The following is an 11276-nucleotide window of genomic DNA, read 5'->3' as shown; positions in this document are numbered from 1 at the left end:
TATGACCACATAACAATTTATCCATCCTATTGTTGATATGTTTGGATTGTTTGTTGTTTTTAGCTATTACAAAGATGCACATATATAAGAGCTTCTGAATAGAATTGCTGTCATAGTGAATGTGTATCTTCAACTTTACTAAAGTCACAGTTTTCACAGTGATTGTATCAATTTACACTACCATTAATTAGTGTTCGAGTATTCTCTTTGCTTCATCCTGCTTGAAAGTTTATTACTGTCAGACTTAATTATTCTTTGGTCTGGTGGGTGCCTACTAGTATGGCATTGTGATTTTCATGTTCATTTCTATGGCTACTAATATGGATGTGAATATTTTCTTTTGTCATTTATATTTCCTCATAGGTGCTATGCCTACTTAAGCCGTTTGCCTATTTTTAGTATTAGGTCATCTGTTTCTTACTGATTTGTAGGTGTCTATATATTTTGGTTACTAATTCCTCATTATATGCTTTGCAAACTTCTTCTTCCATATTGTGACTTTTCCACTCACTTTATGGTGGTATTTTGTAAACAGAAGTTCTTAATTTTAATGTAGTTGAATTTACTGATCTTTTCTTTTATGGCTAAAAATGTTATTCTCAATCCTAAAGTCTTAAAATCACTCTTTCATATAGGTCCTAATTTACCTGAAATACTTGGAGTCAGATGTGTTCTGGAATACATACTTTTTGGATGTTGGAAAGGTACCACAGAACATGCAATGTACACTATATGAGAAGAAATGGGCCAGTACCTATGATCAAAAACACCAATATTTCCACAGCAAAACATATCATCAGTTAAGTGATATATAAGTGATTATCATGTCACTAAGTCACATTTTTTTCCCCACCAAATGAGTTCCAAAGAGTTGGGTTTTCAAGGTTTGGAGATTCTGTAATTAGTACAAAAGTTATGGTAGCCTTACACAATACAAGATGGAATTTTTCAAAGTTTGGAGGAACCAACTGGTAGAAACATGGACGTGGAATTTGTGTGTGAATTCTTTACTACTGATTCAAATTATATAATGGTTTGGGACTATTCATATTTTCTTGAGTGAGCTAGTTGTTTTTCTTGACATTTGCACAATCGTCTAAATTATACTTGTATTGTTTATAAGATGTTCTCTTTTGATTTCTAAAATACAGTTTCATTACTGGTATAAGTTGTTAATCTCTCTCTTTTTATTGCCCAATCCCATTCAATTTTTGTCAGTTATTAGTCGTTTCCCCCCAAAAAATCAACTTTGGGTTTTAAAAATCTACTGTATGAAATGATGTGCTAGTGAACTGGCTCTGAACAAAGCAAAACACTATCTTGTTTGATCTCCACAGCGTGAAGATTCCCATCAGAGGCAATTTCAAGCTACCAGTATGATACTATTGATCATGGAATCGGGAAGAGGTGTGCACAGCTGGCTTTCCTGAGGCAGTACAGGCAGTGTCTGACATACCAATATTTTATTTAACATTTCTTTCATTTCTGCTTTTAGCATTATTTCCTTCCTACTTTCCTTAATTTTGCTCTCCTTTTTCTAGCTTCTGGAAAGGGGATGTTTAGCTAAAGATCTTTCAGCCTCTTTTCTAGCATACTAAAGATTGTAAATTTTCCTTTAAGTACTTCTTTAGCTTTATTATACAGGTGTTCCTATTGTATTTTATTGTTTGGCTCAAAGTATTTTCTCATTATTACCATTATGTCTGGCTATGGGTTATATGGACTTATTTGTATAATTCTGTATTGATTTCTAGCTTAACATGTGCTTAAAAAAAACATGCCGAATGACCTTTAAAATTTGTTGAGAGTCACTTTACAGCTAGGTATGGGGTTGATGTTGGTAGTATGTTCACTTTCCAAAAAAACCTATACTCTGGTTGTTTTTCTGAGAGTATTCACTAGGTCAAATTCGCAAATTTTATTTAGATTTTCTATGCCGTTTCTGATTTTCTTTTGCTTAACAGTCACTGGGGAAGGCTTGTTAAAAATCATCTATAGAAGAAAGCCGCAAGAGTTCAAACAAGGAAAAGGTGATGGATGATGTTAAGAGATGTAACAGGATCAAATCTGAATCAGGAAACCGGAGTTTGGTACCCTGGATTCTGTTTAGTCACTTACTTGCCACGTGTCCCGAGGCGTCACCGCCTCTTTCTGGGGCCATTTCTTTTTTCTTTTAATCTAAGAAGCGAGGAGTTAAGCCCTCAGAGCTCTTTGAGGTTTCTTCCCTCGCTCGCCTCAGGTGCCAACTTCCACACAAAGTCGCCGTTTCCGGCAGGGCTCGCACAGGAAATCTTCCGGCCGGCGCTTGGCGCAATGTGTATAAAAACTTAGATTCATAAAAGCAGCACAGCTGGTTAAAACTACGAAATACTGTAGGGCGACAGACACTGAGATATTAATAAAGCCAAGGCCACTCTGAGGAGTGAACGAATCCCACTCACTTTTCACCTCCATGACCCCAGGACCCGCCCCCTTCGCCGGAGCAGGCCCGGAAGTCACTCCGACCCGTAAGAGAAAGGAACAGGAAGTCCCGCCCTCTTGGAACAGAACGGTAACCCGTAAGGGTCATTCTAAGGCCAGCGAGTTCCCTACGTGAATTGTTTCCTTGAGGTGGTGGGGGTCTAAGTGACTTGCCCAAGCGGGCGAGGCGACAGTGCGGCGCCAACTCGGCCCTACGCCCTTCTTCCCGGGTTGTTGGACCGCGTGATTCTGTCCTCCCGTCGGCGCCGAAGGGAACCTGGTTCTGGGCGGGCGGAGAGGTGGGCTTGCTGGCGGGGCCGGGTGGGGCGCGCCCGAGAGGCTATGGACCCGGGAGGTAGCTGACTCTCCGCGAGCATCGGGCTTCCTTTCTGCCGGACGAAGTAGCACCCCTTGTCCTGCTTGGTGATGTTGCCCTCCTGCATTTATAACAGCAACCCTGTAAAGTGGGCAGTGCTACCCTCGTTTTACCGTTGGGGGAATAGTCTCGAGAGAATACACGCACTGGCTTAAGTGACTTCCCTGTGGGAGCCGTGAATCCAACAGCGGCTTTTTGAGACCAAGCTGCCACCTCAGCAGTGGAGCAATTACATGGAGTAAGGGATAAGCTTCCCATGCGAGTGCTTTTATGTTCCTGTAGAACTGATTAGTTGCGGTCGCATCATGAAAATCCGGAGGCAAAACTTTAAGAAGAGGGGGTCGGAGGGAACGACAATATCTTTTTCTTTGGCTTGCCTCCTCTGGTATTATAAGTCCTTTGTTAATATCACATATTTTGGTTGACAGCTTGAGCCCGCTAGGAATGGCAGCCCCATCTATGAAAGAAAGGCAGGCTTGCTGGGGAGCCCGCGATGAATACTGGAAGTGTTTAGATGAGAACACGGAGGACGCTTCTAAGTGCAAGAAGTTAAGAAGCTCATTTGAATCAAGTTGTCCCCAACAGTGGGTAAGTCACACTTGCACACTTGTTCACTGTCAAAATACATAGAGCTTACAGTGAGTGGTGAACTATGAGTATGAAATGAAGCAGCCTCTGAGGTGCGTCAAGTCAACAGTTTCTGTGAGCAGCAGAGAAAACCTTGTCCCGTAATCCAGGCTTCTTTTATGTACATATCAGGCAGACCTTTGGAAAATGTCACCTGACACTTTAAAAGTTCCTTGAGAAACAAACTGGGGTTTGGACTCAAGACTACTGTGAACAATAACCAAAAAATTCCAACCCCCTAAGTTGGTAAATTTTTGCAGGATTTTCTTCTTTTTTTTTTTTTTAGATTAGGCTGTCCTTGCTCTTAGTTGCGGCATGTGGGATCTTTATTTGTAGCGTGTGGGATCTAGTTCCATGTTGTTGTTAAGTTGTGTCCAACTCTTAGAAGGAAATGGCAACCCACTCCAGTATTCTTGCCTGGAGAATCCCATGGACAGTGGAGCCTGGCAGGCTTCAGTCCATGGTGTTGCAAAGAGTCTTAACACAACTTCAGTTTCACTTTCTTCTTTACAAGCCCATGGATTGTAGCCCTCCAGGCTCTTCTATCCATGGAATTTTCCTCCTCTAGGAGATGTTCCCCACTCAGGGATCAAACCTACATCTCTGCATCTCCTGCATTGCAGGAAGATTGTGTACCTCTGAGTCACTGGGGAAGCCCTCTAGTTCCCTGACCAGGGATCAAACCCAGGTCCCCTGTGTTGGGAGTACAGAGTCTTAGCCACTGGATCACCAGGGAAATCCCTTTCCAGAATCTTCTGAAGGGATAGTATTTAATCTTGGGCAAGAGTTGACAGATTCACTGTTAGAGCTGCTGTCAGAAATAAAGCTTTCCCTGTTGGCCGCTCAAAATCATGTGGTCGTATATCTGAAACAAAGGAACTTAGCGAGTAGAAGAAACAAAATGATCGCATGGTGGATTCTGCCACCAGCCGCTCCAAACACCTCGCTGACACATGCTCATGCTCTGTAGGGCCTGTCCTTCAAATGGGAAGGGGTGGAAACGGCACCTACCATCACCAGGCTCAGTAAGTGCTTGATGTTCTTCACTAACACCCTTTGAGTTGGGGGGTGTTGTCAGTTTCCGGAGCAGACAGCAGAAGCCCAGAGCATTGCAGTAACTTGCTTGCTCTGTATTGGTCAGTAAGTGGCAGAACCAGAGTTCTAAGTCAGGTCCAGCTGGCTGGTGTGAGGTTTGAACTTTGGTTTGATTTCTCACCATCATGGTCCTCCAAACTGTACCAAGCAGTTTGAGAACAGATCGCAAGTGGGTTTACCACCTTCACCTTTTGACACCTCAAACTTTTAGATGAAAAACCTGAGGCTTGAAGACCACAAGAAGGCTGTGATGGAGGGTGAGGATGAAGGGATTGAAGAGCTAATTGCTTTAGGTGAAGTCTGTGTGTGTAAAAGCAGCACAGTGTAACCTGTCCATGGGGTTACTATGACCATCAGATGTCTAACTTGACATATGAACTGAAAAGTGATAAATCAGTGGCTTGGTGATTGGGTTAGATAATAACTTGGGCAAATATTCTACATCTCTGGTTTTCCCATTAGATAGATGCGCAGAGACTTAACTCCTGGTTTACAAAGTGGGTGGAAAATGGGGGAGTTTGGGCCAACATCAAATTCCTTCAAGACCTGGATACTGTTCCTGCCTATGCAACAGGCCCTTCTTCTCACTCTCTGCTCACTGGCTCTGTGGTCACTTAGAAACAGGGATGTAGGATGGGAGTGGTGAAGCCCTTTGAGGTGAGTGTTGGCAGGTTCCATCTCCACCCTTCCCCACCCCACATTTTCGCAGGAGAACCTCTTCACCCTAAGACCTGTCTTTTGACAGCCTAGTCAGGATTTTTCACTCCAGGTTTATATGTCAGAATCATGTGGAAATAGAAAAAAAGATAGCTATGTCTCAGACCTCATCTCAGATCTGCAAACTTCTGAAGCTTCTTTTAAAAGGGCTCTGGCTCAACAGGTGGTTCTGGTGGATAGCCACAGCTGGAATCACTGTCTTAGCCCCTTTGAAAAGTCCACTTCAGTCTTATTTTTTTTTCCTCTTTCTCCCCACCAAAACACACAGTTTCTTCTCCATCCTAATGGCTAATGGACCCTCCTGTCTCCCTGATTTCAGGGCAGCTTCTGTCTTCAGCGTCATAAAGGGTTCTTACTGTCAGCCTACGCTTCCTCATTGATGTCTCCTCCACTCATACTTAGGCCGAGTGCCGTGGCATGCAGGCCCACCCTCTCTCCAGGCTCCCGCATGCTAGTCACAGCTAACATTTATTAGTACAGGCTCTCGGCACTTCAGGTGCATCGTCTATATAATTTATCCCTCACAGTAGCTCTGTTACCCCGTTTTACTTTTGAGGGCACCAGTCATGTGTAAGTGCAGAGCCTGGATTTAAGCTCAGTAGTCTTTTGAGTCCAGCCCTCATGCTCTTCTCTGATCCACATCCTTCTTTTCATCCCTCTCATGCAAGAAAAGAACCCATGGGTTAGGCTGTGCAAATCTCATGTTCTAGAAATTAGTCATAATGCAGGTTTATTTAAATACAAAAGCATTACCTCCTTGGTGGGCTTCCCTTGTGGCTCAGCTGGTAAAGAATCCACCTGCAATGCGGGAGACCTGGGTTCGATCCCTGGGTTGGAAAGATCCCCTAGAGAAGAGAAAGGTTGCCCACTCCAGTATTCTGGTCTGAAGAATTCCATGGACTGTATAGTCCATGGGGTCGCAAAGAGTCGGAGACGACTGAGCGACTTTCACTTCACCTCCTTGGTGGTGTTCTTCCTTCATAATTCACTCCCCTAGTTTTCCTTGTCTCCAGCAGCCATAGCTTTTTCGCAGACTTCCCTGTGTCTGTTAAATCCATACTCTGTAGAGTTCCCTTCTATGCTGCTTAACTTTCCCAAGCCAGTCTTACCTGCAGCCATGGCTTGAAGTACCACTTAGGTGTTGAGGCCCAAATCTACATCCTCTCTAACTCCAGAGCTCTCTATTTGGATGTTCTCAAGGACCAACCTTGACCTCTGCGTATACACGAATGACTTCTTCCTCATCTTGTATCCAACAGACCCCTCCTCCCCTGCTCTCCACCTCAGGCAAAGATACTAACATCAACACAGTCCCAGAGATGAGAGTGTCAGGCTCCACAGCGGGAATTGTTGAAGGACTGTTCTCAGGAGTGAAGCAGGGTGACACAACACCCCTGCAATAGGGTCGGTCCAGTGTGCTCAAGGAACAGAAGGAGAGAATAGAAGTTAGGATATGAGGCCCTGAGAAGCCGGGGACAGGGGCTTTTCCTCTGAGTGACAGGGGGAGCCATTGAAGAGCTTGGGTTCAGGGTAAGGAGACAGGTGAGGGTGTGAGGGGGATGATGGTCAATGACAAGGTGGTGCGATCAATGGATTGTTGGCATCAGGGTCTTAGAAAGTGAAGAGGGGGCATTTGGAGAACAGAAATGCTCAGAATTGGGGTTATGGCAGGGCTATGTTTGTTGGTAAGGATGAGGGCTAGGCTTTGATCCTGGCAGTGAGGTAGGTTGGAGGAAAAGATCATTGAAGAAAGAGGTCAAGGAGCTGAGAGGCCAGGGTGTTGAAAGGATCAAAACCATCTGAGTTATGACATGAGTGTTGTTAGAGAAAATGACCGCATCCTGAAAAGTTATAGATGCCCCCAAGAAAGAAGGAGTGTGGGCAAAGTATTGGAAATAACTTCTGCTGCATTTGCCAGGGACACGCACCCATGGAAAACCTCTGTCTTCTTCAGACTCAGTCCGAGTTGGACTGTCTTTTCTAGCCTGTGCCCTCAGGCTCCTGCTCCTGTTTCACCTTTGCTTTCTACTCAAGACTTGTTGAAGTCTTACCCAATTGCCATGGAATCAAAATGAAAGAGATTTCCAGAGATGTGTATGAGAAGGTGGAGAGGGTGACAGGGAGGGAGGTGATGGGGTGTCTTCTGAGTGCATTTTAGGCGAGATGTTGTGTTTGCATTTGCTTTAATTTTCATTCAGTCTTGTGAAGTGCCATTGTATCTCTTTTATATAGTAGGAACAAAGGCTCAGAGAGGTGAAATAATTTGTTCAAGATCAGTTAACCAGTAAAGTGGTAGGGAGAGGATTAGAATGGAGGTCTCTCCGATTCCAGAGTTTGTGTTCTTTCACTTAGCTGAAGTCACAGAGGAAGAGTAAAGATAAAAGTAGAACCAAATAGAGATTTACAGTGAATGCTTCTATCGTAAAACACTAAAAACACAAATTTGTTATATAATATGTAGGTCATAAAACTAATATGTCATCACAAAACCAAATTACTCTTCCCTCCCTTCTTGCTTTGGGTTTCCCTGGTGGCTCAATGGTAAAAGAATTTGCCTGCCAAGCAGGAGACTTGGGTTTGATCCCTGACCTGGGACAGTCCCCTGGAGAAGGAAATGGCAAACCACTCCAGTATTCTTACCTGAGAAATCCCATGGACAGAGGAGTCTGGTGGGCTACAGTCTGTGGGGTTACAAAGAGTCAGACACAGCTTAGCGACTGAGCAAGCATGCACGCCGCCTTGCTTAGCCCTTTCATCAGTTTGCCTTGTATTATGGTCCTACTTAAAGTCTCCTATTGGTTCTTTAACCTAGGAAGGAGCAGGGATCAGGTCTGTCATTCTAGCATCATCCAATGCAGTCTTCCACAAATAGAGCAACTGGACAGCCAAGATATAATATTTGATCCTAATATCAATTTGGATGGCCTCACCAACTCAGTGGACATGAGTTTGAGCAAACTCCGGGAGATAGTGAAGGACAGGGAAGCCTGGCGTGCTACAGTCCATGGTTGCAAAGAGTTGAACATGACCTAGAGACTGAACAGCAGTGTCAGCTTTGGATATTGTCTTTTCCCTGTCAACCTTTGAAATGTCTCAGAAATTCCAGTATTTTGGTATTCATGCTACTATACTGCATCTCGTTTAATGACTTAGAGGACACTGGCATTGTTTGTATACAGTGCTTTTCAAGGAATGCCTGTTGATTTGTTAGCCTCTTTGGACATTAGCCTCGTAGAGGAGCACATGTTGAGGGCCTTCCACTGTTACCTGAATCAGGTGGTAAAGACTAGAGAGAAGAGATTTTCAAGCAGAGTATGGTATATGCAAAGGCATGGAAGCAAGACGCATGAGAAATCAGCACATTGGGGAGATGGGGTAGCTCTGGGTGGCTAGCATTTCAGGGGCTGGTGGTACACCGAGAGGATAGACAGGCGGGTAGAGATTTAGTCTTGAATGACCTCATTTGCCTTACAAACAAGGAGTTTGGATGTTGCCCTTGAAGGCAATAAGGATACCTTGAAAGATCTTTAAACAAGCAGTGACGTGATCAAATTGAGATTTCCAAAAGATACTTGGCAGTGGTGTGACAGGTGGATTGAAGGTAGAGAAACCAGTTATAGAGCTATTACAGCAATCCAAGTGAGAAATGATGCGGGCCTGTATTGTAGCGATCAAGATGGGGAAAGAGATCAGAGCATTTGGGTGGATGGTGATGCAGTCACTGAAATAGGGGACAGAGGAGGAAAAACATGTTTGTAGAGAAGTAAGTTCTGGACAAGTTGGGAGTTAAATACAAGTAGGACCATTAAATGGAATTGTCCCTTAGGCAGTTGAAAATTTAACAGGAGAAATGCAAAGATCTATTGATTTGCCACAGAAATGTTAAGGACATTGTCTACTTCTTCATCTGATATCCTTCATATATGACATCCATCCCAGCTCAGTCAGCCCAAGGCCACCAGAGGTATGTAGTCTGACAGTGAGATTTATTAGCATGCTGTGACCAGGGAGCCCCTGCATTGGAGTTGCTGTGGGCATCTCACCAAGTGGAAGGAGTTATCACAGGGCTTGGGGAAGGGTAGGGTTTCGGTGAAATTGAAATGAAGTGGTGCTTTGATGGGCTCTGTGTATAAGCAGGCCATCAACTCCGGACTGAGAGGTGGACCCAGAGTCCTATTTCCTACAAAGGTAAATGCTGAGTCATATGCTCAGAAGTCCCTTTCTTGAAGTCCTGCACCGGAGCTGGCCGTCGGGACTACTTTTTTGTGTCAAAGTGCCAGTCAGATCCCCCAGGCAAAAGTGGGGGTGTTTCATTTTTACCAAAGTAACTTTAAAGAGCAAACTTCTGAGTTTGATTTTGGAGAACAGAGTTTTTTTGGTGAATAAGAAAGCAGTAGTCACTCAAAGGGGTTTCTTAGGACAGTCTTTGCCTGCAGTATGTCCTCTGGAGGAATGTTAACATCTTTTATCCTAGCTTGAGACACCACAGGGCAGAGTTTTACATTCTCAGTCTAAGCTCATTTTTACTTACTTGGGCTCCACTGAAACATTCAACAATTAAATCCTAAGGAAAGTTTTTCTGTTCTGATACTGAAAATGTGTGTCGTATCTTGCCTTGGCCTTATCTGCGAAACAGCTCAGATAAAGACACTGCAGATTTTGTGGCTGGCCTTGATTTTCTACTTCTGTGATTTCACTGTTTCAGGATGTGGGGCTTTAAGATACTCCAGATTCCCTGTGGCAAGAGGAGGGTGTCAATAGAAATAATAAAATGAAATCTTTAAGTTGTTAAAGTTTTACCATCAGTTTCCTTATTCATAATTCATACATATAATTTTTAACTGTGTATCTCCTTAAATGTATGTTTCTGGATAAGATAAACTTAATAAAAATATCATGACTGATTGGGAATTCCCTGGTGGGCCAGTGGTTAAGACTCTGTACTTCCACTGCAGGGGGTGTGAGTTCGATTCCTGGTCGGGGAACTAAGATCCCATATGCCACATAGTGTGGCCAAAAATAAATAGAAATATCATGGCTGGTGAATTATAAAGCTCATTGAACTCACAGTTGATAAGAAAAACTTGTACAGTGTCTTAAATCATGAAGTCTTATGACCTGAGAGTTCTGTGGACCCTCGTGGCACATTTCACATGTCTAACCACAGATACACTTCTTGAGAAAGGTGCACAGCATACTCAAATTCTCAGCAGGGTTCATAACACAAGAAGGGTTAGAACTCACTGGTCTACACTCCCTTTGGAGACTCTAGAATATAAATTACTTAGGCTACTTACATAATTTATATTGAATAATTACTTACATTTAAGTTTGTTCCTTTTGTTTAATCTGTATAGCTTACCCCTATTTCAAACCCTTTTTTCTCAACAGATAAAATATTTTGATAAAAGAAGAGACTACTTAAAATTCAAAGAAAAATTTGAAGCAGGAGATTTCCAGCCTTCGAAAATGACTGCAAAGTCCTAGGCTGTTCCTGAACACTTGACTTCAGAAAGGTTGAAATTACATTTTCTGGACATTCAAAAATGCTTTGACTCTGGGACAATAGTAGTTTGAATGAAGGCAGACACCAAAGCCTGTTTCATATATATGGTTCTTAATTTAAATGATCAAGTAATAAGATTCCATTATTCAAAGTATGAAGAATTGAAATAAAATGATATGAAATATGCTTAATTTAGTAAATATATATTTTAAGAAAAAAATTAAACTTAATTATAAAAACGTGTACCTTTGTGCTGTTGGAGGGTGGGGAGTAGGCAAATACTATTATAGAGACATATACTGAAAAAAATAGATTTCCATTGTCCTGGGAGTTAGCATTTTAATACAGCCATCAAAAAATGAGGAATTGAAGATTCAACTTCAGATAGGTAAAATAATCAAGACCATCTACAAAAAAACCTTACAGCTAATACAGTTGATAAGACAATGAATGGCTTCCCAGGTGGCTCAGGGGTGAAGAATCCTCCTGCCAGTG

The 11276-nt window shown here is 42.9% G+C and overlaps 1 protein-coding gene across 5 annotated transcripts; it reads left to right on the top strand.

Moving 5' to 3' along the window:
* The first annotated feature begins 2474 nt into the window (after positions 1–2474).
* On the top strand, positions 2475–10972 carry COA6 (cytochrome c oxidase assembly factor 6). 5 transcript variants are annotated; one of them, XM_020886113.2, is made up of 3 exons: positions 2475–2551; positions 3265–3424; positions 10667–10972. In XM_020886113.2, the coding sequence occupies exons 2-3, from the start codon at positions 3281–3283 to the stop codon at positions 10760–10762; spliced, it is 240 nt and encodes a 79-aa protein (XP_020741772.1). In that variant the 5' UTR covers positions 2475–2551; positions 3265–3280; the 3' UTR covers positions 10763–10972. The 5 variants fall into 5 exon arrangements, with proteins under 5 accessions (XP_020741772.1, XP_020741771.1, XP_020741769.1 ...); XM_020886112.2 differs by having other exon boundaries at positions 2534–2558; XM_020886110.2 differs by lacking the exon at positions 2475–2551 and adding an exon at positions 2577–2759.
* The last annotated feature ends 304 nt before the right edge of the window (positions 10973–11276 follow it).

Source organism: Odocoileus virginianus, chromosome 7 (genome assembly GCF_023699985.2).
Source record: "Odocoileus virginianus isolate 20LAN1187 ecotype Illinois chromosome 7, Ovbor_1.2, whole genome shotgun sequence".
Taxonomy (NCBI): domain Eukaryota; kingdom Metazoa; phylum Chordata; class Mammalia; order Artiodactyla; family Cervidae; genus Odocoileus; species Odocoileus virginianus.
Note: the sequence above shows the minus strand (reverse complement) of the source record. Positions and strands in the feature narration are given on the sequence as shown.